This window comes from Haliotis rufescens, unplaced genomic scaffold (assembly GCF_023055435.1).
Source record: "Haliotis rufescens isolate VD_foot unplaced genomic scaffold, xgHalRufe1.0.p SCAF_3, whole genome shotgun sequence".
NCBI lineage: Eukaryota > Metazoa > Mollusca > Gastropoda > Lepetellida > Haliotidae > Haliotis > Haliotis rufescens.
Genome location: NW_025964001.1, coordinates 46,925,580 through 46,953,249, shown reverse-complemented (window position 1 = coordinate 46,953,249; position 27,670 = coordinate 46,925,580). Strand labels below are relative to the sequence as shown.

Genomic DNA, 27,670 nt, shown 5'->3' with positions numbered 1-27,670 from the left:
CTTGGAATATCCAAGTTCGTTACATAAAGATCATAACAGTTATCCGCTAGCTCACGAAAGATTAATGGTTAATAAAGATTGGATGTCGGAATATCAACGCTCCTTGATGGGTAATAGTAGGTTAGCTAACGTAGAAAAACTCGTACCAAATTTGATGGATAAGACAAAATATATAGTTCACTACAGAAATCTCCAGTTGTATCTATCGTTAGGTATGAAACTTAAGAAAATACACAGAGTTCTAAAGTTTGATCAAAGCCCTTGGATGGAGCCCTATATAAGGTTGAACACAGATTTAAGAAAGATAGCTACCAGCGATTTCGAAAAGAATCTGTATAAGCTCATGAATAACTCAGTATTTGGTAAAACTATGGAGAATCTAAGGAAGCGTGTTGATGTTAAATTAGTCAGATCTAATGAGGAAGAAAGACTCAGGAAACTTATAGCCAGTCCGGCTTTTAACAGAAGCAAGATATTCGATAACGACTTAGCCGCGTTGCATATGCAGAAGAGTAATATAAAATTCAACAGACCGGTGTACGTCAGTATGAGTATTCTCGACTTGTCAAAACACTTAATGTATGACTTTTATTACAACGAACTTAAGAAGCAATACGGCGATAGATGCGAGGTGTTATATACCAACACAGATTCTTTGTTGATGGAAATACAAACCGAGGATGTGTATAAAGATATGGCAGAAAAAATAGATATGTACGACACGAGCGATTACCCAAAAGATAATCCACTGCACAGCGTTGTAAATAAAAAGGTGTTAGGTAAGATGAAGGATGAATGTGCTGGGACCCCTATAGCGGAGTATGTGGGATTAAGACCTAAGATGTATTCTATAAAGAAGTCCGATAATGGAGAGATAAGAAAAGCCAAGGGTGTTAAGAAGTATGTGGTAAAAAAGCATATCAAACACGAACAGTATAAAGAATCATTATTTAACGGTAGAACGTTCAAACACGAGATGAACTCTTTAAGAAGTTACAATCATAGGATATATGGATTAAGAATGAACAAGACATCATTATCCCCCTTAGATACAAAGAGATGGATTGATAATGATGGTGTAACTACCTATGCTTATGGTTATGGTGGTAATACCGTACCGTCGGGAACTATGAACAACTCTTCTCGTACAAATGCCCTACCCGGTCCATCTTGAAGATAATAAAGAATAGGCTCTCCTTCTTTCGTAACCAATCGACTAATGTTATACGTCTTAAGGGACCATATAGGATCGGTTGCGCGACGTAGGCCTCCTTCGAGTTCACCGGCCTGGTATAAATATCTTACCCTTACTCTATCCGGAAGTTTTCGTTCTTTGCCTCTCCTCGGTGCTGAAGATTCGGAAGTCACTGATTTCATTTTAATAGCATCGGATGGTTTCTTCCCTATTAATCTTGTTACTTTATTATTCAGCGCTGATACAACGGCTGATAATCGTGTCACCCATTCGGTTGATCTCAATCGCTCGGATTTCATTTCGATCCCATACTGATAGCCAAACAAACGTTCCGCTAATGTCCTGTTAAATCTTTCGACGATAGCTTGACTGCGGTGGGCCTCTCTTTCACCACGGACGATTTCGACATCGTGCTTTGTTCACAGTTTAGTTACCGATCCCATAAACTCGCAACCGGGATCTACTTGAAATAGCTTAGGCCATTTTAGTGGTCCGCGTTTATATATGCGACTCAGTGCATTAGCTACCTCTGTTGATTCTTTCGAGGTTAATGGCTCAGCCTCTTTGTATCGACTAGCCACATCCACAATGGTTAAAGCGTATTTATACGTTTTGCGTTTTACCTTATCGTGGGGAAGAAACAAGAGGTCAGCCTGATGAACTTCATTCGTTGTAAAAATATCAAACTTCTTCCTCGGTATATAACGCGGTGCCGGTAAATATATCTGCCACATCGCTTGTTTCTTTAACCAATCCTTAGCCACATCTTTAGATACCTTAGCTGCGGTGGCTAATTTTTTTATTGCTCCTATACCTTTCCAATATCCTCGTGGGCTATAGTAAATTTTATCCATTATTAATTAATATTGATGTTTCGTTTAATACAACTTATGACTATCGTTAAATCGCATCATCATTTTGGCATAAAAAATCCCCCCTGTAGTAGCAGTATAGGTAATAAATCTGGCTCCAGTGGAAGTGGTCCAGAACCCCCATTACCTATACTACTGCCCCAAACTCCCGTAATTTTGAGAAAAATAAAGGTCTAAATATTCTCTAAAAACAACAACATGTCTCCACAGGGAGGCGAAGAGAATGATGACAGAGGTCACGTGGCAAGATCGAGATCAGCATTCTGCACGAGATTCGGGTGCATGACCTGATTGCTAGGACGATTGCCATGGTGATGCTGGGGTGTTTGGGCAAATGAAGCTTAGAAGCTGGAAACTTTGTTCAAAGACGTTTCCACACAAGGGATCGGACATCTTCCCGAAGCAAGGGTTTTAACTGACTATAAAAGTCCAGTTTCCACCCTTGCCGAACTAGGCTGGTATTATGGAGTTACATTTAGGCTGAACTAACGAGTCTATGCATAGCCCAATCAACATCGCGCAACGAAATCCAAATCCGGTTCGTAAACAGTCATGCAGATTTCGGTCGATTGCAGGATTTGCAACGCATGTGCGCCGCCAACTCGTGATCATCAGGTATTTTCTTAATCTTTTCATGTTTTTAATTAAGGTTCTAACGTGACTTGATGCACTTCGCGATGTAAGACTCGTTCTTTCACAATATCGATCTTGATTATCGATCAGATCATATTGACAGGGCGCCGCCATTTTGTTTGAAGCAAATGTAAGTGATACAAGAGCTTGAATCTGATTGGTCCATAGGAGATGCATGGAAGGGACATAACTCGTAATAGCCACAGGCGGCGATACGATCGAGCCGAACAATTCCAGTCTAGTTCGGCAAGGGTGGAAACGTGACTTTTAAAGTCAGTATCCCTTGCTCGGGAAGATGTGGATCGGAAGAAGAAGGATAACAATCCATAGAGTGAGAAAGGAATGCGTGTCATCGTATCCCTATTCGATCTATGGTCATGCTATCACTCACTGGATTGTCTTGTCCAGACTCACTATTTACAGACCGCCGTCATATAGCTGGTATATTTCTGAGCCAGTAGATGCAGCTAACTGGTATTAAAGGATAAGTTGAACCAACCCACAAAACGCATTTGAGGCAAGTTGGGGGTGCACAGAATGTGAGCAAACATACCGATACTTGGTTTGTTACAGATAGGTGTACGCATGTTGTGCACGTGCTGGTCATGACGATTAAATTGACTACTCTCTCGTCGACACGAGTCAGATGTGACAAGTCCATACTAGAATTCTCTAAAAGTCGTTTGAAAGAAGTTAATTATAAACAAATAAACATGTCAAAGCTTGGTAAGCATACATTCCCAAGCTTGAGAATTGGCGTATAATGTCATAAATTACACGGAGAAAGAAATTTACAAATAAATCTCAAGCATTGTCAAAACCTAGCATTGCCACTGGTCTGTCTGTATCTAGGCTAAGGTCAATTAGACCTTCTGATCTCAGGTGTATTTGGTATTACGTTCACACTTGTTGACGTCCATATACAGATGCTAAAAGAAGGATGAGACACAAAACTTGTATTTAAGCTAAAACGTTTCTCCATTTACATTCATGGTAATCAATTTGCAACTTATCACACTGATGCAACCAAAATATGCGCGACTCAAGTAACCTAATGGTGGGACGATGTAGTGACAGTTTCTGGGGTATTGTTCAGCAGGGAGTGTGCAAAAAAAACAACCAGTGTCAAGGAAACGCTCATTGTACTCAATGGTGGGACGATGCTTGAACTGTGAAACCAAACATCAATGGTCTCCACTTCTCCATTACTCTTGGTCTACGTGGCCTTTCTAAAAAAATAATTTTCTATTCACCACACAATGAACCATCAACTATCAGCAATGTCGGTGCATGTGTTTTTAATACGTAAGAACTGAACGTCATTTTGGATGGCTTCATTGAAGTGTGAACGATCTAAAAGCGTTGATGTAAGGTTCACACGAAAGTTTAAGCAGCGCCTTTAAATCGTTCACACGTCAATGAATCCGTCAAAATCGACGTTCAATTCATTTATTTCATTCGTTGTAGTTTAATAGTCTCAGGGAATAATATCGTGGGGTTGTTGGGTGTGAGGCAAGGTCATGAAGTGTTCTTTTTTAGAGGCTGCGATGTTTTTCTTCATAAAAGAGAGCTGAGGATTTTTTTACGTCACAATTCAAATTCAACATACATAAAGAATGTTATTTTCTCACTATTCACTAAAACAGTACATATGAAGGTGACTTTATAACATTTTTATATGATAAAATACCTTTTTTCAATTTTCTTCAGATTGACAGAAGACGGGTCATTTTGACATGTTTGTACTCACAACTGCTCGAGGAATGTTCTTTTCAATTACAAAGATTGTGCACGATAGACAGAATTAGCACAACTTTTAATGGAAACTGACGAAGAAACGACACACTGACTTGCATGATATAAAGTTACTGGCATGCTACCATGCCCATCAAATATCATTGTTGTTGTTTTTTATCCCCTCCATCCACCCCCAGCCCCAATACACTCCCTTAGAAATCAAATGGCCAACTCATGAGAAAGACAGATGGAAATGTGCATCACGATAATCTCATGTATTACGTTGCAAATGCGGATTCGTTTCACGATTCCTCTTTTATATGTAAACTTGCTCGGCCAAGCTCAAAGACTGTTCAACTTCCTGATTTTCCAGCTATTAACTTGCAATAACTTATTTATCATATTAATTTGCACTTGCGAGGTGTTTGTCATCAATAACAGGTGTGTATGGTCGTCGTTTATGGCATAATTAGCCCAAAGAACGTTGGCCAGGCACGGTCCGGCTTTAGACAATCCCGTCACTATTCCACGCCTCTGATCTTCATCTGTATATCTATCTACGTGGTTATAGTATAATTCATTAAAGATTTTTTTATTTTTTTATATATATTTACTGGTCTTACTGATCTCGATTTGATTTGGACTGACTTCATCATAAAATACGCAAGAGACCTTCTCAAACCCACAGCTGTGTGTACCAACACAACACGTGGCGGAAGTTTGTATTGGTAGCGCCTGCGCATGGAATCGCGGAAGTTCAAATCATACTTCCGTATTCCGAAGTTTAAGTTTGGGGGTGTGGTCAAAACAACACAATGGTAAGTGTCACAAGTTGTGTGTAGAAATGCATTTGCACGTCACTGATTATTTCTACAATTGATCTTCTTCAGTTTGTTTAGGATATCATCAGGTTAATGTCTAGATACCTAATGCTGAGACACTTAGCTATGCCTGGCAGCAATAGTTGGCAGCATCTGAGAGCAGCCTAACTCCATTGATTCAATGATTGGGCTACATGGTATATAGTATACGATATGCTTTATACTATAATACTCATAAGTTATTTTGGTACACTTGCATTATGGCACTAAAGAGAAGTCCCTCTTCATACACCATGACCAAAAGTAGATCAGTGTGCTGAATTTGAACAAAATGTTTAGAGATAAATGTTTCTTGTTTGTTGATTTTTAACCCAGTATATTCAAGGCAGGCCATTATTCATTTCGCGAGTCTGTCAGTCTTGGTGTGTATTTAAGTCCATTGTAATATGTTATTTCTGAAATATTCCGTGCATTGACTGTACCACTAACTTTGATTTTTGTTAAACTGAAAAAGGTTTCTGTTACAAGAGGGAATAAAAGACTGGTAATAGGACATTCGCCTCGACTAACTGTACCAGTTATCACCAGTCTCAAGAGCATGTAGCACCTCTTCAGTTATATGAATTGCATGTTTTATTATCTCTGGTATGTCTTTCACATATGTATTCATGTGGGGAATGGAACCTGGGACTTTGGCGTGTCAAGCCTGTGCCTTAATCACCAATTTAAGCTACCAAATTGACGCCAAATGGAAAGAACATACCATGCATTTGGTCCATCATCTAATGTTGGTAAAGGGAACACAAAATACACTTTCCACCATATGAAGCATGAACCATTATCAGCAAATAGGCTAAGAATGGGTTCACAAGATATATCCAAGTGGGGACCCAGCCTTCAGCGTGACAAGCAAGATAATGCTTGTAGTTGTTAATGAAAAAGGTCTTTAGCAAATATTAATGAATGAATCTCCTGTGAAAAATATAACATGACTGTAAAAGGACCTCATCAAGAATGTATGACTGATTGTTGGTTTAAATTAATCATGTTTCAGACACATGTACAAGTATGTGATATAGATCCAGATGTAACAACTCTCTTGAAGAAGTTCAAATTTAGGAAAGAGAAAAATGTAGCTGCAATTGTATGTAAGTACAAATTGTAAACCAGTGCTTGTTAACTCTCCAGCCATAAAGAGTATAAGATGAGCTGGTGGGATGAACTGTCTGTAAAGCTCATGACATGACTGGTTGTCCACTGTCTGTAAGACTCATGACTTGACTGGTTGTCCACTGTCTGTAAGACTCATGACAAGACCGGCTGTCCACTGTCTGTAAGGCTTATGACATGACCAGTTGTCCGCTCTCTGTAAGGTTCATGACATATCCTGCCTGTCCACTGTCTGTAAGACTCATGACATGACTGGTTGTCAACTGTCTGTAAGCATGACATGACCGGTTGTCCACTGTCTGTAAGACTCATGACATGACCAGTTGTCCACTGTCTGTAAGGCTCATGACATATCCTGTCTGTCCAGTGTCTGTAAGGCTCATGTCATGACCAGAGCCCACTTGCACAAAGCGATCTAAGCGCTAAGATGTTCGTAACTCCCATACTTTAACATAGGCTTACAATAGTCATAGGGCTAAGTTGCTTTGTGCAAGTGGGCCCAGTTGTCCACTGTTTGTAAGGCTCATGACATGACCAGTTGTCAACTGTCCATAAGACTCATTTGGTGACCGGTTGTCCACTGTCTGTAAGACTCATGACATGACAGGTTGTCCACTGTCTGTAAAACTCATGACATGACAGGTTGTCCACTGTCTGTAAGACTCATGACATGACCAGTTATCTACTGTCTCTAAGGCTCATCACATGACCGGTTGTCCCCTGTCTGTAAGGCTCATTATGTGACCAGTTGTCTACTGTCTCTAAGGCTCATGACATGACCGTTTGTCCACTGTCTGTAAGGCTCATGACATGACCAGTTGTCCACTGTCCATAAGACTCATTATGTGACCAGTTGTCCACTGTCTGTAAGGCTCATGACATATCCTGTCTGTCCAGTGTCTGTAAGGCTCATGACATGACCAGAGCCCACTTGCACAAAGTGATCTTAGCGCTAAGATGATCGTAACTCCCATACTTTAACATAGGTTTACAATAGTCGTAGGGCTAAGATTCGCTTTGTGCAAGTGGGCCCAGTTGTCCACTGTTTGTAAGGCTCATGACATGACCAGTTGTCCACTGTCTGAAAGACTCATTATGTGACCGGTTGTCCACTGTCTGTAAGACTCATGACATGACCGGTTGTCTACTGTCTGTAAGATTCATGACATGACCGGTTGTCAACTGTCTGTAAGGCTCATGACATATCCTGTTGGTCCACTGTCTCTAAGGCTCATGACATGACCAGTTGTCCACTGTCCATAAGACTCATTATGTGACCGGTTGCCCACTGTCTGTAAGACACATGACATGATCAGTTGTCCACTGTCTGTAAGACTCATGACATGACCGGTTGTCCACTGTCTGTAAGGCTCATGACATATTCTGTCGGTACACTGTCTGTAAGACTCATGACATAACAGGTTGTCCACTGTTTGTAAGACTCATGACATATCCTGTCTGTCCATTTTCTGTAAGACTCATGACATGAACGGTTGTCCACTGTCTGTAAGAATCATGACATGACCGGTTGTCTACTGTCTGTAAGATTCATGACATATCCTGTTGGTCCACTGTCTGTAAGACTCATGACATGACCGGTTGTCCACTGTCTGTAGGACTTATGACATGATCGGTTGTCCACTGTCTGTAAGACTCAGACCGCCTCCGTGGTCTTGTGGTAGAGCATCCGCCCGGAGAGCGGAAGGTCCGGGGTTCGATCCCCGGCCGCGTCATACCAAAAGACGTTAAAAGATGGTACTTGTTGTTACCCTGTCTGGCGCTCGGCATTAAGGGGCTAAAACAAGGACTGGTCGGCTCGGAGTCAGTATACTGTGTCTGAGTGGGGTATTCATGTTAAACTGCGGCATGGTATCTCAGTGAGCTAGCACTATAAATCGGCATCAGTCGAGACTAGTACAAGCAGCCACACAAACACACACACGTACATGCACGTCGCTATATAAGTGCAATAATCTTGGACGCGACGTTAAACCCCATTTCACCTCACCTGTAAGACTCATGACATGACCAGTTGTCCACTGTCTGTAAGGCTCATGACATATTTTGTCGGTACACTGTCTGTAAACCTCATGACATGACTGTTTGTCCACTGTCTGTAAGACTCATGACATATCCTGTCTGTCCATTTTCTGTAAGACTAATGACATGACCGGTTGTCCACTGTCTGTAAGACTCATGACATATCCTGTCAGTCCACTGTCTGTAAGGTTCATGACATGACCAGTTGTCCACTGTCTGTTAGACTCATTATGTGACCGGTTGTCCACTGTCTGTAAGACTCATGACATGACCGGTTGTCCACTGTCTGTAAGACTCATGACATGACTGGTTGTCCACTGTCTGTAACACTCATGACATGACCGGTTGTCCACTGTCTGTAAGACTCATGACATGACCACTTCTCCACTGTCTGTAAGACTCATGACATGACCGGTTGTCCACTGTCTGTAAGGCAAATGACATGATCAGTTGTCCACTGTCTGTTAGACTCATTATGTGACCGGTTGTCCACTGTCTGTAAGACTCATGACATGACCAGTTGTCCACTGTCTGTAAGGCACATGACATGACCAGTTGTCCACTGTCTGTTAGACTCATGACATGACCGGTTGTCCACTGTCTGTAAGGCTCATGACATATTCTGTCGGTACACTGTCTGTAAACCTCATGACATGACTGGTTGTCCACTGTCTGTAAGACTCATGACATGACCGGTTGTCAAATGTCTGTAAGACTCATTATGTGACCAGTTGTCCACTGTCTGTAAGACTCATGACATGACTGGTTGTCCACTGTCTGTAACACTCATGACATGACCGGTTGTCCACTGTCTGTAAGACTCATTATGTGACCAGTTGTCCACTGTCTGTAAGACTCATGACATGACTGGTTGTCCACTGTCTGTAAGACTCATGACATGACGGGTTGTCCACTGTCTGTAAGACTCATGACATGACCAGTTGTCCACTGTCTGTAAGACTCATGACATGACCAGTTGTCCACTGTCTGTAAGGCTCATGACATGATCAGTTGTCCACTGTCTGTTAGACTCATGACATGACTGGTTGTCCACTGTCTGTAAGACTCATGACATGACCGGTTGTCCACTGTCTGTAAGACTCATGACATATCCTGTCTGTCCATTTTCTGTAAGACTCATGACATGACTGGTTGTCCACTGTCTGTAAGACTCATGACATATCCTGTCTGTCCACTGTCTGTAAGGTTCATGACATGACCAGTTGTCCACTGTCTGTTAGACTCATTATGTGACCGGTTGTCCACTGTCTGTAACACTCATGACATGACCGGTTGTCCACTGTCTGTTAGACTCATTATGTGACCGGTTGTCCACTGTCTGTAAGACTCATGACATGACCGGTTGTCCACTTTCTGTAAGACTCATTATGTGACCAGTTGTCCACTGTCTGTCAGACTCATGACATGACCAGTTGTCCACTGTCTGTAAGACTCATGACATGACCGGTTGTCCACTGTCTGTTAGACTCATGACATGACCGGTTGTCCACTGTCTGTTAGACTCATGACATGACCATTTGTCCACTGTCTGTAAGGCTCATGACATATTCTGTCGGTACACTGTCTGTAAACCTCATGACATATCCTGTCAGTCCACTGTCTGTAAGACTCATGACATGACCGGTTGTCCACTGTCTGTAAGACTCATAACATATCCTGTCGGTCCACTGTCTGTAAGTCTCATGACATGACCAGTTGTCCACTGTCTGTAAGACTCATGACATGACCAGTTGTCCACTGTCTCTAAGGCTCATGACATGACCAGTTGTCCACTGTCCATAAGACTCATTATGTGACCGGTTGCCCACTGTCTGTAAGACTCATGACATGATCAGTTGTCCACTGTCTGTAAGGCTCATGACATATTCTGTCGGTACACTGTCTGTAAGACTCATGACATGACCGGTTGTCCACTGTCTGTAAGGCTCATGACATATTCTGTCGGTACACTGTCTGTAAGACTCATGACATGACCGGTTGTCCACTGTCTGTAAGGCTCATGACATATTCTGTCGGTACACTGTCTGTAAGACTCATGACATGACCGGTTGTCCACTGTCTGTAAGGCTCATGACATATTCTGTCGGTACACTGTCTGTAAGACTCATGACATAACAGGTTGTCCACTGTTTGTAAGACTCATGACATATCCTGTCTGTCCATTTTCTGTAAGACTCATGACATGAACGGTTGTGCACTGTCTGTAAGAATCATGACATGACCGGTTGTCTACTGTCTGTAAGATTCATGACATATCCTGTTGGTCCACTGTCTGTAAGACTCATGACATGACCGGTTGTCCACTGTCTGTAGGACTTATGACATGATCGGTTGTCCACTGTCTGTAAGACTCAGACCGCCTCCGTGGTCTTGTGGTAGAGCGTCCGCCCGGAGAGCGGAAGGTCCGGGGTTCGATCCCCGGCCGCGTCATACCAAAAGACGTTAAAAGATGGTACTTGTTGTTACCCTGTCTGGCGCTCGGCATTAAGGGGCTAAAACAAGGACTGGTCGGCTCGGAGTCAGTATACTGTGTCTGAGTGGGGTATTCATGTTAAACTGCGGCATGGTATCTCAGTGAGCTAGCACTATAAATCGGCATCAGTCGAGACTAGTACAAGCAGCCACACAAACACACACACGTACATGCACGTTGCTATATAAGTGCAATAATCTTGGACGCGACGTTAAACCCCATTTCACCTCACCTGTAAGACTCATGACATGACCAGTTGTCCACTGTCTGTAAGGCTCATGACATATTTTGTCGGTACACTGTCTGTAAACCTCATGACATGACTGGTTGTCCACTGTCTGTAAGACTCATGACATGACCGGTTGTCTACTGTCTGTAAGATTCATGACATATCCTGTTGGTCCACTGTCTGTAAGACTCATGACATGACCGGTTGTCCACTGTCTGTAGGACTTATGACATGATCGGTTGTCCACTGTCTGTAAGACTCAGACCGCCTCCGTGGTCTTGTGGTAGAGCGTCCGCCCGGAGAGCGGAAGGTCCGGGGTTCGATCCCCGGCCGCGTCATACCAAAAGACGTTAAAAGATGGTACTTGTTGTTACCCTGTCTGGCGCTCGGCATTAAGGGGCTAAAACAAGGACTGGTCGGCTCGGAGTCAGTATACTGTGTCTGAGTGGGGTATTCATGTTAAACTGCGGCATGGTATCTCAGTGAGCTAGCACTATAAATCGGCATCAGTCGAGACTAGTACAAGCAGCCACACAAACACACACACGTACATGCACGTTGCTATATAAGTGCAATAATCTTGGACGCGACGTTAAACCCCATTTCACCTCACCTGTAAGACTCATGACATGACCAGTTGTCCACTGTCTGTAAGGCTCATGACATATTTTGTCGGTACACTGTCTGTAAACCTCATGACATGACTGGTTGTCCACTGTCTGTAAGACTCATGACATATCCTGTCTGTCCATTTTCTGTAAGACTAATGACATGAACGGTTGTCCACTGTCTGTAAGACTCATGACATATCCTGTCAGTCCACTGTCTGTAAGGTTCATGACATGACCAGTTGTCCACTGTCTGTTAGACTCATTATGTGACCGGTTGTCCACTGTCTGTAAGACTCATGACATGACCGGTTGTCCACTGTCTGTAAGACTCATGACATGACTGGTTGTCCACTGTCTGTAACACTCATGACATGACCGGTTGTCCACTGTCTGTAAGACTCATGACATGACCACTTCTCCACTGTCTGTAAGACTCATGACATGACCGGTTGTCCACTGTCTGTAAGGCAAATGACATGATCAGTTGTCCACTGTCTGTTAGACTCATTATGTGACCGGTTGTCCACTGTCTGTAAGACTCATGACATGACCAGTTGTCCACTGTCTGTAAGGCTCATGACATGACCAGTTGTCCACTGTCTGTTAGACTCATGACATGACCGGTTGTCCACTGTCTGTAAGGCTCATGACATATTCTGTCGGTACACTGTCTGTAAACCTCATGACATGACTGGTTGTCCACTGTCTGTAAGACTCATGACATGACCGGTTGTCCAATGTCTGTAAGACTCATTATGTGACCAGTTGTCCACTGTCTGTAAGACTCATGACATGACTGGTTGTCCACTGTCTGTAACACTCATGACATGACCGGTTGTCCACTGTCTGTAAGACTCATTATGTGACCAGTTGTCCACTGTCTGTAAGACTCATGACATGACTGGTTGTCCACTGTCTGTAACACTCATGACATGACCGGTTGTCCACTGTCTGTAAGACTCATGACATGACCAGTTGTCCACTGTCTGTAAGACTCATGACATGACCCGTTGTCCACTGTCTGTAAGACTCATTATGTGACCAGTTGTCCACTGTCTGTAAGACTCATGACATGACTGGTTGTCCACTGTCTGTAACACTCATGACATGACCGGTTGTCCACTGTCTGTAAGACTCATGACATGACCGGTTGTCCACTGTCTGTAAGACTCATGACATATCCTGTCTGTCAATTTTCTGTAAGACTCATGACATGAACGGTTGTCCACTGTCTGTAAGACTCATGACATATCCTGTCAGTCCACTGTCTGTAAGGTTCATGACATGACCAGTTGTCCACTGTCTGTTAGACTCATTATGTGACCGGTTGTCCACTGTCTGTAAGACTCATGACATGACCGGTTGTCCACTGTCTGTAACACTCATGACATGACCGGTTGTCCACTGTCTGTAAGACTCATTATGTGACCAGTTGTCCACTGTCTGTAAGACTCATGACATGACTGGTTGTCCACTGTCTGTAAGACTCATGACATGACCGGTTGTCCACTGTCTGTAAGGCAAATGACATGATCAGTTGTCCACTGTCTGTTAGACTCATTATGTGACCGGTTGTCCACTGTCTGTAAGACTCATGACATGACCAGTTGTCCACTGTCTGTAAGACTCATTATGTGACCAGTTGTCCACTGTCTGTAAGACTCATGACATGACTGGTTGTCCACTGTCTGTAAGACTCATGACATATCCTGTCTGTCCATTTTCTGTAAGACTCATGACATGACCGGTTGTCCACTGTCTGTTAGACTCATGACATGACCAGTTGTCCACTGTCTGTAAGACTCATGACATGACCGGTTGTCCACTGTCTGTTAGACTCATGACATGACCGGTTGTTCACTGTCTGTAAGACTCATGACATGACCATTTGTCCACTGTCTGTAAGGCTCATGACATATTCTGTCGGTACACTGTCTGTAAACCTCATGACATGATCGGTTGTCCACTGTCTGTAAGACTCATGACCTATCCTGTCTGTCAATTTTCTGTAAGACTCATGACATGAATGGTTGGCCACTGTCTGTAAGGTTCATGACATGACCAGTTGTCCACTGTCTGTAAGGCTCATGACATATCCTGTTGGTCCACTGTCTGTAAGACTCATGACATGACCGGTTGTCCACTGTCTGTAACACTCATAACATATCCTGTCGGTCCACTGTCTGTAAGTCTCATGACATGACCAGTTGTCCACTGTCTGTAAGACTCATGACATGACCAGTTGTCCACTGTCTCTAAGGCTCATGACATGACCAGTTGTCCACTGTCCATAAGACTCATTATGTGACCGGTTGTCCACTGTCTGTAAGACTCATGACATGACCCGTTGTCCACTGTCCATAAGACTCATTATGTGACCAGTTGTCCACTGTCTGTTAGACTCATGACATGACCGGTTGTCCACTGTCTGTAAGACTCATGACATGATCGGTTGTCCACTGTCCATAAGACTCATTATGTGACCAGTTGTCCCCTGTCTGTAAGACTCATGACATGACCGGTTGTCCACTGTCTGTTAGACTCATGACATGACCGGTTGTCCACTGTCTGTAAGACTCATGACCTGACCAGTTGTCTACTGTCTGTAAGACTCATGACATGACCGGTTGTCCACTTTCTGTAAGACTCATTATGTGACCAGTTGTCCACTGTCTGTAAGACTCATGACATGATCAGTTGTCCACTGTCTGTAAGACTCATGACATGACCAGTTGTCCACTGTCTGTAAGGCTCATGACATATTCTGTCGGTACACTGTCTGTAAGACTCATGACATAACAGGTTGTCCACTGTTTGTAAGACTCATGACATATCCTGTCTGTCCACTGTCTGTAAGGTTCATGACATGACCAGTTGTCCACTGTCTGTAACACTCATGACATGATCGGTTGTCCACTGTCTGTAAGACTCATGACATGACCGGTTGTCCACTTTCTGTAAGACTCATGACATGACCAGTTGTCCACTGTCTGTTAGACTCATGACATGACTTATGTCCACTGTCTGTAAGACTCATGACATGACCGGTTGTCCACTGTCTGTAAGACTCATGACATGACTGGTTGTCCACTGTCTGTAAGACTCATGACATGACCGGTTGTCCACTGTCTGTAAGACTCATGACATGGCCAGTTGTCCACTGTCTGTAAGACTCATGACATGACCAGTTGTCCACTGTCTGTAAGACTTATGACATGACTGGCTGTCCACTGTCTGTAAGACTCATGACATGGCCAGTTGTCCACTGTCTGTAAGACTCATGACATGACCAGTTGTCCACTGTCTGTAAGACTCATGACATGACTGGCTGTCCACTGTCTGTAAGACTCATGACATGACCAGTTGTCCACTGTCTGTTAGACTCATGACATGAGTGGTTGTCCACTGTCTTCAAGACTCATGACATGACCGGTTGTCCACTGTCTGTTAGACTCATGACATGACTGGTTGTCAAATGTCTGTAAGGCTCATGACATGACCAGTTGTCCACTGTCTGTAAGGCTCATGACATGACCAGTTGTCCACTTTCTGTAAGACTCATGACATGACCAGTTGTCCACTGTCTGTAAGGCTCATGACATGACCAGTTGTCCACTTTCTGTAAGACTCATGACATGACCGGTTGTCCACTGTCTGTAAGACTCATGACATGACCGGTTGTCCACAGTCTGTAAGAGACTAAGTATAGAAAGTTCTGCTTACTTTAGCTAAAGGACTGTTAAATTTGTTAGTGTTTCCTACTGAAAGTTTCTATTATTGCTCCATGTTAGAACTTTAAAACAACTACAGATAACTATCATTTTTATGTATCATATGTTTCATGAAAATAACATATGGAACAGTGTGGTTAAATCAGCTAACCATGTATCACAGTATTTCTTTTCTAAGTGCATGAAAATATGAAGTTGGAACTGTACACATACTGAGACACACAAACACTCAGGGTATATTCAAGGAATGGCTAATAACATCATACACTGTTGATTGACCGTCTAAAGTGAGGGCTAAGATGCTTGACATACAATTCAGTGATGAATATGCAAATTTCAAGTCGTGAACCATTGATCAACTGTGCATGGATCAGATTTGCTTGCTGGAAGCGTTTGTTGCATGTTTGTTTACCAATAGACTTATTCATTTTGTATGGAGAAAATCTGTGATTACAATCAATTATTGATCAATCTGAGAGTCACAATTATTGATATGAATATTCAGAACAATAACCAGCACTTGATAATACCCTGAACCCACTTCCCTCCATGTGCTGAGCCCTATTCCTGTGGCAAAACCCTGAAAATAACTGTCAAATCAAATCACTGTCCTGAACGAGGGGAAATTGTGTGCTTATTCATAGACAGGAGCGATGTAAGTGTTGATGTGACTTGCAAAACAAGGCTTTGGTGGTGAATGGGTTCGGGGTACTTTGCAAAATAGAATGGAGATATGATATAATGGAGCATGTAAACCAATATGCATGATTTTGCAATGTCAGTTATTTTAAGGATTTAAATGATTGAGTCCTATTTATTTATCACTATATTCAAATGTTGTAATCTTTTTGTTTTCTCTTTCAGTGAAAGTAGACTTTGCTAAACAATTGGTGATACTAGATGAGGAATATGAGGTATTGTGTTGGTGTACTTCTGTCCAGTGTACAAACACTAGGTCGTTATCTGTTCACATGTAATATAATATGGTACTGACTATTGTGTGTCTGGTTTTGTATTTTAGAATAGATCAGGTTGAGTAGTGTTCATCTGCCCTACCAGTGAGTTACTCACCCATATCTTATGTCATTACCTCAGTGAATTTAAGTGCAATGGTCAAAAGAAATTAAACCTACAACAACATTATTGCACCAGGAATACGACATTTTGACTGCTTTTTATTTCTTTGTTTTTTCTTTTAAGATAGGTATAGAAAATAAAAATACATCTTCCTTTTAGTACTGTAGTCTATCGCAAGTTAGATTTTATGGATCAAACAGTTTCTCAGTTAAGTCACTATTTGATTTCAACCAATAAGTGATCATAAAAAAGAAAGAAACTATATTCCTAAAGAAAATATGAGTTTTCATCTGATATATCATGTATTTTTAACATTGTCAACAATGGTTATGTGATAATGATAGTGCCTAAAATATCTTATGGTCATAATAATCCACACTAAGTTTCATTTTTATCACTGTGATATTATAAAAATACATTACTGTTTACTACATTGACTTGTTGAGATCATACTTCCCTCCCACATTAAAGAAGACACTCATGCATTGTTTACACGACGGCTAAACATTTCACAGCATGGAACACTCACATGTCTCAGCACAGGTGCTTTGCATTTTGGGCCTCAAATGGCCGTGGATAATTGATTGACTTCTTAGAAACTTTTTTCTAGTCTTTCTCTACTTGTGAATAGCTGTTCATTTCTGTTTCTGTTCACTCTGGAAAGATAGGCTATAATTCCTTGTAACTGATTGTTCTGTGAATTGTCTGTTGTGAGGAAGGTACTTATCCACATACCTGGCTCAACTAGACAAAATAGTAAAAGTTGAATCATCTGGACCCCAAATGGAATGCTCTCTTGTTCTCAGAATGGCACTTAGTTTGTGGAACAATAGCAGAAGTATCTTTTTTTTCTGAATAGGACTCACATACAGCCATTGTTGTCAAAAGTTGACAAAGACATTTCTTCTGAAGCATCTAAAACTTGCACATTAGTCATGACAACTTGCCCAACCAACATGCACAATACTGATTTTTGTAATAATTTGCAATGGTAACAACCTGTTTTGTCATGTTATGAGGCTTCTTGTCCAGTTTAACCCAAAATAAAAATAACTCTTCAAACAGATACTGACTATATCTGATTTATAACAAATTAAGAGCAGTTTGAGAACTTTGCAATCTGATCCTTCAGAGACTGAATATATATATATATATTGTTGGTTATTTAACGTGTATGATTTTGTCTGCCATGTATGTATCTAGCACTGCTATTCCTGTCTGGTGCTAACATATCTTTATTTATCTTCAGGACTGTTCAATAGAGGAGGTTGCCAATGACCTTCCTGCTTCTCAGCCCCGATATGTCGTACTCAGCTATGTGCACAATCACCAGGATGGAAGAGTGTCCTTCCCACTCATATTCATTTTCTGTACTCCCCAAGGTAAAACGAAACTTGTCACCACTGTGTGTTAACTAGACCATTTACTCAAACAGTAGCCCATAGCTGTACCCATCCCTGCTGTCTAGATGGTAGCTGGTACCATCCCTGCCTTCTAGATGGTAGTTGGTACCACCCGTGCTGTCTAGATGGTAGCTGGTACCATCCCTGCCGTCTAGCTGGTAGCTGGTACCATCCCTGCTGTCTAGCTGGTAGCTTGTACCATCCCTGCTGTCTAGATGGTAGTTGGTACCATCCCTGCTGTCTAGATGGTAGTTGGTACCATACCTGCTGTCTAGATGGTAGTTGGTACCATCCCTGCTGTCTAGATGGTAGTTGGTACCATACCTGCTGTCTAGATGGTAGTTGGTACCATCCCTGCTGTCTAGATGGTAGCTGGTACCATCCCTGCCATCTAGCTGGTAGCTGGTACCATCCCTGCTGTCTAGATGGTAGCTTGTACCATCCCTGCTGTCTAGATGGTAGTTGGTACCATCCCTGTTGTCTAGATGGTAGCTTGTACCACCCCTGCTGTCTAGATGGTAGCTTGTACCATCCCTGCCGTCTAGCTGGTAGCTGGTACCATCCCTGCAGTCTAGATGGTAGTTGGTACCATCCCTGTTGTCCAGATGGTAGCTTGTACCACCCCTGCTGTCTAGATGGTAGCTTGTACCACCCCTGCTGTCTAGATGGTAGCTTGTACCATCCCTGCTGTCTAGATGGTAGCTTGTACCATCCCTGCCGTCTAGCTGGTAGCTGGTACCATCCCTGCTGTCTAGATGGTAGTTGGTACCATCCCTGTTGTCTAGATGGTAGCTTGTACCACCCCTGCTGTCTAGATGGTAGCTTGTACCACCCCTGCTGTCTAGATGGTAGCTTGTACCACCCCTGCTGTCTAGATGGTAGCTTGTACCACCCCTGCTGTCTAGATGGTAGCTTGTACCATCCCTGCCGTCTAGATGGTAGCTTGTACCATCCCTGCCGTCTAGATGGTAGCTTGTACCACCCCTGCTGTCTAGATGGTAGCTTGTACCACCCCTTCCCTCTAGATGGTAGCTTGTACCACCCCTGCTGTCTAGATGGTAGCTTGTACCACCCCTGCTGTCTAGATGGTAGCTTGTACCATCCCTGCCGTCTAGATGGTAGCTTGTACCACCCCTGCTGTCTAGATGGTAGCTTGTACCACCCCTGCTGTCTAGATGGTAGCTTGTACCATCCCTGCTGTCTAGATGGTAGCTTGTACCATCCCTGCTGTCTAGATGGTAGCTTGTACCACCCCTGCTGTCTAGATGGTAGCTTGTACCATCCCTGCTGTCTAGATGGTAGCTTGTACCATCCCTGCTGTCTAGATGGTAGTTGGTACCATCCCTGTTGTCTAGATGGTAGCTTGTACCATCCCTGCTGTCTAGATGGTAGCTTGTACCATCCCTGCTGTCTAGATGGTAGTTGGTACCATCCCTGTTGTCTAGATGGTAGCTTGTACCATCCCTGCTGTCTAGTTGGTAGCTTGTACCACCCCTGCTGTCTAGATGGTAGCTTGTACCATCCCTGCTGTCTAGATGGTAGCTTGTACCATCCCTGCTGTCTAGATGGTAGTTGGTACCATCCCTGCTGTCTAGATGGTAGCTTGTACCACCCCTGCTGTCTAGATGGTAGCTTGTACCATCCCTGCCGTCTAGATGGTAGCTTGTACCATCCCTGCCGTCTAGATGGTAGCTTGTACCACCCCTGCTGTCTAGATGGTAGCTTGTACCATCCCTGCCGTCTAGATGGTAGCTTGTACCATCCCTGCCGTCTAGATGGTAGCTTGTACCACCCCTGCTGTCTAGATAGTAGCTTGTACCACCCCTGCTGTCTAGATGGTAGCTTGTACCATCCCTGCTGTCTAGATGGTAGCTTGTACCATCCCTGCTGTCTAGATGGTAGCTTGTACCACCCCTGCTGTCTAGATGGTAGTTGGTACCATCCCTGCTGTCTAGATGGTAGCTTGTACCATCCCTGCTGTCTAGATGGTAGTTGGTACCATCCCTGCTGTCTAGATGGTAGTTGGTACCATCCCTGCTGTCTAGATGGTAGCTTGTACCATCCCTGCTGTCTAGATGGTAGCTTGTACCATCCCTGCTGTCTAGATGGTAGTTGGTACCATCCCTGTTGTCTAGATGGTAGCTTGTACCATCCCTGCTGTCTAGATGGTAGCTTGTACCATCCCTGCTGTCTAGATGGTAGTTGGTACCATCCCTGTTGTCTAGATGGTAGCTTGTACCATCCCTGCTGTCTAGTTGGTAGCTTGTACCACCCCTGCTGTCTAGATGGTAGCTTGTACCATCCCTGCTGTCTAGATGGTAGCTTGTACCATCCCTGCTGTCTAGATGGTAGTTGGTACCATCCCTGCTGTCTAGATGGTAGTTGGTACCATCCCTGCTGTCTAGATGGTAGTTGGTACCATCCCTGCTGTCTAGATGGTAGCTTGTACCATCCCTGCTGTCTAGATGGTAGCTTGTACCATCCCTGCTGTCTAGATGGTAGTTGGTACCATCCCTGCTGTCTAGATGGTAGCTTGTACCATCCCTGCTGTCTAGATGGTAGTTGGTACCATCCCTGTTGTCTAGATGGTAGCTTGTACCATCCCTGCTGTCTAGTTGGTAGCTTGTACCATCCCTGCTGTCTAGATGGTAGCTTGTACCATCCCTGCTGTCTAGATGGTAGCTTGTACCACCCCTGCTGTCTAGATGGTAGCTTGTACCACCCCTGCTGTCTATATGTAGCTCAGTAATTCATTTTGGGGGTCCAAGGCATGAACATGTAGATCTATTATAGAAGGGGATGTTAAATTATAGAAAAAAGACCATTGACTGAATGGAAATGTTGGGTACATGTGTGTGTAACATTCAGCAACATTTTATTGAATGTAATTATTCAGCCAAACAGCCATACTTGTTTGCGTGCCAGAGAACTATGTTCCCAATTTGTTTGTATTTGTATTATTTGAGTATGGCTTCAATGGTTTGCATCCAGTAAAACCCTGAGGACCTGCTGAGCTCTTAGCCCGTTTGATAGCTACTGGTCAGTGTGACTAAGCACTTCCCCTGACTTCTAGGTAGTTAGTAATAAACGATGTCTTCTTTCAGGGTGTAAGCCAGAACATCAAATGATGTACGCAGGAACCAAGAGGGCATTGGTGGATGCAGCTAAAGTTACAAAGGTAACATGACACACTTTTGTTTGTTACAGTAGAACACAGATATTACGAAGATGGATAGAGTGACCAAACGGATACAACAAACTGTTACAAAATCCCTGATTTATCTCCTATATATATCATCATATAAAATTTATGTACATAATGAATTCTCTACAGCGAATTAATGTATATAGCGAACTGAGAAATCTCACTCAATGTCAAGTGTCACTGACAATTGGCTATTTGCTATCAGCAGCGAATCAACACAATCGCGTCAAATCAACAAAATCAGTGGTGACAATTCAACAAACATTAAACATTTCACGAGATTGTGTCAAAGTGTCAGTTCACTGTTCTAAGAATCTGAATTTAATTATATTAAATGAATGTTATGAAATGTTATCAATTGAATGTTATGAAGTGATGACTGATACAAATCAATGCTGCAGTTATTATGTGTATTGTGTTTTGTTTTATCAAAAATGTATATAACGAACAATATTTTTAACAAACTGATTTCTCCGGTCTCTTGAAGTTCTCTATATCCATGTTCTAGTATATTTAGAAACAGTGCCACAAATTGGTGCCTGAATATGTCATAATGTTATCACAATACACATTATCATGGCAGTTGATTGTACACATCCATCAACATAGCATGGTCTGTCACCCAGCCAGGTGATTGGCATCCTGTCTGTCGACATTGCATGGCCTGTCACCCAGCCAGGTGATTGGCATCCTGTCTGTCAACACAGTATGGCCTGTCACCCAGCCAGGTGATTGGCATCCTGTCTGTCAACACAGCATGGCCTGTAACCCAGCCAGGTGATTGGCATCCTGTCTGTCGACACAGCATGGCCTGTCACCCAGCCAGGTGATTGGCATCCTGTCTGTTGACATTGCATGGCCTGTCACCCAGCCAGGTGATTGGCATCCTGTCTGTCAACACAGCATGGCCCGTCACCCAGCCAGGTGATTGGCATCCTGTCTGTCGACACAGCATGGCCTGTCATCCAGCTAGGTGATTGGCATCCTGTCTGTCAACACAGCATGGCCTGTCACCCAGCCAGGTGATTGGCATCCTGTCTGTCGAAACAGCATGGCCTGTCACCCAGCCAGGTGATTGGCATCCTGTCTGTCGACACAGCATGGCCTGTCACCCAGCCAGGTGATTGGCATCCTGTCTGTCGAAACAGCATGGCCTGTCACCCAGCCAGGTGATTGGCATCCTGTCTGTCGACATTGAATGGCCTGTCACCCAGCCAGGTGATTTGCATCCTGTCTGTCGACATTGCATGGCCTGTCACCCAGCCAGGTGATTGGCATCCTGTCTGTCGACACAGCATGGTCTGTCACCCAGACAGGTGATTGGCATCCTGTCTGTCGACATTGCATGGCCTGTCACCCAGCCAGGTGATTGGCATCCTGTCTGTCGACATTGCATGGCCTGTCACCCAGCCAGGTGATTGGCATCCTGTCTGTCGACACAGCATGGCCTGTCACCCAGCCAAGTGATTGGCATCCTGTCTGTCAACACAGCATGGCCTGTCATCCAGCCAGGTGATTGGCATCCTGTCTGTCGACATTGCATGGCCTGTCATCCAGCCAGCTGATTGGCATCCTGTCTGTCGACACAGCATGGCCTGTCACCCAGCCAGGTGATTGGCATCCTGTCTGTCGACATTGCATGGCCTGTCACCCAGCCAGGTGATTGGCATCCTGTCTGTCGAAACAGCATGGCCTGTCACCCAGCCAGGTGATTGGCATCCTGTCTGTCGACACAGCATGGCCTGTCACCCAGCCAGGTGATTGGCATCCTGTCTGTCGAAACAGCATGGTCTTTCACCCAGCCAGGTGATTGGCATCCTGTCTGTCGACACAGCATGGCCTGTCACCCAGCCAGGTGATTGGCATCCTGTCTGTCGACACAGCATGGTCTTTCACCCAGCCAGGTGATTGGCATCCTGTCTGTCAACACAGCTTGGCCTGTCACCTAGCCAGGTGATTGGCATCCTGTCTGTCGACACTGCATGGCCTGTCACCCAGCCAGGTGATTGGCATCCTGTCTGTTGACATTGCATGGCCTGTCACCCAGCCAGGTGATTGGCATCCTGTCTGTCGACACAGCATGGCCTGTCACCCAGCCAGGTGATTGGCATCCTGTCTGTCGACACAGCATGGTCTTTCACCCAGCCAGGTGATTGGCATCCTGTCTGTCGACACAGCATGGCCTGTCACCCAGCCAGGTGATTGGCATCCTGCCTGTCGACATTGCATGGCCGGTCACCCAGCCAGGTGATTGGCATCCTGTCTGTCGACATTGCATGGCCTGTCACCCAGCCATGTGATTGGCATCCTGTCTGTCGACATTGCATGGCCTGTCACCCAGCCAGGTAATTGGCATCCTGTCTGTCAATACAGCATGGCCTGTCACCAAGCCAGGTGATTGGCATCCTGTCTGTTGACATTGCATGGCCTGTCACCCAGCCAGGTGATTTGCATCCTGTCTGTCGACACAGCATAGTCTGTCACCCAGCCAGGTGATTGGCATCCTGTCTGTCGACACAGCATGGCCTGTCACCCAGCCAGGTGATTGGTATCCTGTCTGTCGACACAGCATGGCCTGTCACCCAGCCAGGTGATTGGCTTCCTGTGTGTTGACATTGCATGGCCTGTCACCCAGCCAGGTGATTGGCATCCTGTCTGTCGACACAGCATGGCCTGTCATCCAGCCAGCTGATTGGCATCCTGACTGTCGACACAGCATAGTCTGTCACCAAGCCAGGTGATTGGCATCCTGTCTGTCGACATTGCATGGCCTGTCACCCAGCCAGGTGATAGGCCATGCTGTGTCGACAGACAGGATGCCAGTCACCCAGCCAGATGATTGGCATCCTGTCTATCGACACAGCATAGTCTGTCACCCAGCCAGGTGATTTGCATCCTGTCTGTCGACACAGCATGGCCTGTCATCCAGCCAGGTGATTGGCATCCTGTCTGTCGACAATGCATGGCCTGTCACCCAGCCAGGTGATTGGCATCCTGTCTGTCGACACAGCATGGCCTGTCATCCAGCCAGCTGATTGGCATCCTGTCTGTCGACACAGCATGGCCTGTCATCCAGCCAGCTGATTGGCATCCTGTCTGTCGACACAGCATAGTCTGTCACCCAGCCAGGTGATTGGCATCCTGTCTGTCGACATTGCATGGCCTGTCACCCAGCCAGGTGATTGGCATCCTGTCTGTCGACACAGCATGGCCTGTCATCCAGCCAGGTGATTGGCATCCTGTCTGTCGACATTGCATGGCCTGTCACCCAGCCAGGTGATTGGCATCCTGTCTGTCGACACAGCATGGCCTGTCATCCAGCCAGGTGATTGGCATCCTGTCTGTCGACATTGCATGGCCTGTCACCCAGCCAGGTGATTGGCATCCTGTCTGTCAACATGGCATGGCCTGTCACCCAGCCAGGTGATTGGCATCCTGTCTGTCGACACAGCATGGCCTGTCACCCAGCCAGGTGATTGGCATCCTGTCTGTCGACATTGCATGGCCTGTCACCCAGCCAGGTGATTGGCATCCTGTCTGTCGACAAAGCATGGCCTGTCACCCAGCCAGATGATTGGCATCCTGTCTATCGACACAGCATAGTCTGTCACCCAGCCAGGTGATTTGCATCCTGTCTGTCGACACAGCATGGCCTGTCATCCAGCCAGGTGATTGGCATCCTGTCTGTCGACACAGCTTAGTCTGTAACTAGAGTTAATCCTTCATCAAGGAAATACATTTAACAGATTGTTCTGAAATTATTCATTTTCACTTTTTATTGTCTTACTTTTTAGGATTTTGAAATCAGAAATCCTGAGGAGCTAACAGAGGAATTCATTATAGAAAAGCTGCAGTTTTTCAAATAGGATGCCAGTGTTATTTGTGTGGATGCCCGACTGAATGGCCTGGGCACGTGAGGGAGAAGCCAGCAGCTCACTGACCTGGCTCCATGGACACACTCTGGCCATGTCAGGACAAGCTCACCTCCGATGAGAACACATAGCTTAGCCTTGCAGCCATCTTTTACATCATTCTTACCATTAACAGTTATGGTACTAAAATTGTTTTTATTAAATACATTCAGATTCAAATTTTTATTACTTTGATTCATGGATGAGATTCAGCAGCTGGATGAATAAAATTTCCAAATAAAAATGTAGCACGTCAACAACAGTGAACACACAGTTTCAAAGATTCTTCAGACACAAGCCTACTCCTTACCTTGTTTTCTCTGTTAGCTACTGAACCTCAGAAAGCAAAACTTGGCTTTCCTAAAAATAATCTGTGTTTAAATCCAAATCAACAATACATAAAACAATATTATAATAGACCTAGATATAGCTGCAGTAACCATATCTCTGTGCTGCTTCCTATAAACCATTTTTATTTGGGTTTGTCGCCACACAGAACTACAGGCTGTCCAACTGTGTTTTCCTTATAGATCCTCTTTCCAAATCTGCATCGCCCCTTTTATGCTTCAGCATTCATCTAGAGACAAATGCAACATGATTCACTGCTGAGACACTTACCTTCAAATACAAGTACTTACATTTTAGATCATGTTACAATATATTCACTAAATGAGTTCTGATATGCCATTGTAAGTACACATATTTGAAGGCAAGCTCAGAGATACAGTTACTGCAGCTAACCCAGGTATTCCTTGATGCAATGACTAGCAATTGTCCAACGTCGATCTTTCTGATCTGTGATTTCGAACTGATGAAACATTTCTGCAGAGAAAGGTACATTGCTTGCCATGTTCACCTTAACCATGTCTTTGTTGCATGCTATTGTACATAATAATTATGTTGAATTAAGCATTCCTCTCTGAATTACATAAACTACTTCATGTCCCTCATGTACCTCATCGGACTACATCGGACTTCATTCCAGACACTGCCAGTCTGCCTCATTGCTGGTCACTCTGGCCAGACCTAAGTAGGGCCCTGTCTTTGAGGCCAAATAATCAGGGTGGCTTACTGTACACACAAATATTCAACTCTGTATAACAATAAGGCAAGGTCCCTTATATCACATGTATCCTTCTTGTTCTTTTGACAAACCAGACCAAAACTATGCAAAAGACTAACAAATCAAAAATAAGGTAATATGGTGGTTTTAAAAGGATTTAGCCGCAATAAATTTGTATTCTTAAGTGACTGACATTACGTAGCACTGTAAAATCCTCCAGTCAACCATCACCACATTGTTTGGCAACCTGCATACTGGCTTAGAAAATGCATAAAATAATGAAATTAATTTGACCTGGCCTAAGAAAATGTATTATTGAGGACATAGGGGAATCCCTTATATACCTTTCTAATTTGTTTGGACAAAATACATAAATATCCTCAGTACTTAAAATATTTTCGACCAAGTAATGTGTTTATGGGACCATTCATCACCAAATGAGTGTATACCCATGTATACTGTGACAATGCAAGATTGTAGCAAATAGTGTCATTCTACTAGATCAATCTGTAACTAATCTTGTCACTTGACAGTCCATATTAAACATTTTATAGAAAAGCGCAGCATGTGTGTATATAATTGCCTGGTAACTATTATTAGGTAAAATACGGTAAATATGAGTTTGTTTTGAAGAATGTGAACATACCTACATTTAACTGCTGTTACAATTTCTTACCTGCCTTTATATATGTGTTCTGTGAAGTGCAGTGTCCTGTTGAGATCTACCATATTAAACACAATAAACAATTACAAGTTGTCTGTCTAACTTCCTTATAATCTTCCTGTGGACTTACATTGTTTGTACACTTCAGCTGTGTGCTTCTGTCAGTCGACTAGGGCTAGAGCAAGGACACGTTCTTATGGATATACAACCTCATTATTACAGGTGATCATGTAGATAAAGGAATCTACACAGAAACATCACCTCAATTGTAATAAACACGTTGTTCAATAAGAACTTGGCTATGTTCAGGACACTGACTTGTAAATTTCACTCAAAGACGTGGAGCTTTTATTGACTACCTTATTATGTTGTAATCTAAAAGATATGCTTAATGTATACTGCTCAAAAGAAGTTAAAGAACACCGACATTTGGAAGGTTTTCTGTTGCAAAATCCACCAGCAATGACAGATTAATTATGGTGATATGCAGAACATAAGGTGTTCTTAAACTTCTTGTGAGTAGTATACATGAGACACACATGCAATACCCAAATGAACCCGCAGTACACTGAATCCTGAAACATTTGTGATCAGTATTTCCTGTGTTTGGTGTTGCAAACATAAGTCTGATGTTTCCTATTGGCTGTTCTACAGTGTACCTGGTCTGTGAGGACCCACAAACTGCTTCTTGGGTTTATATTTTAACTTCAGTGGATTTTATTCTGTATCATTATCACAAATTAAGTTCTTGTCAATTTTTTCCACTTATTTGTTATGCTGGAAGATGTAAAATGTTGTTCAAATATGATCTGGA

The 27,670-nt window shown here is 43.7% G+C and overlaps 1 protein-coding gene across 2 annotated transcripts; it reads left to right on the top strand.

The window, feature by feature from the left end:
- Positions 1-5,162: 5,162 nt before the first annotated feature.
- Positions 5,163-26,948, top strand: LOC124118865 (glia maturation factor beta-like). 2 transcript variants are annotated; one of them, XM_046481158.2, is made up of 6 exons: positions 5,163-5,255; positions 6,313-6,406; positions 16,398-16,447; positions 17,860-17,992; positions 21,118-21,191; positions 25,013-26,948. In XM_046481158.2, the coding sequence occupies exons 1-6, from the start codon at positions 5,253-5,255 to the stop codon at positions 25,082-25,084; spliced, it is 426 nt and encodes a 141-aa protein (XP_046337114.1). In that variant the 5' UTR covers positions 5,163-5,252; the 3' UTR covers positions 25,085-26,948. The 2 variants fall into 2 exon arrangements, with proteins under 2 accessions (XP_046337114.1, XP_046337115.1); XM_046481159.2 differs by lacking the exon at positions 5,163-5,255 and adding an exon at positions 5,438-5,455.
- The last annotated feature ends 722 nt before the right edge of the window (positions 26,949-27,670 follow it).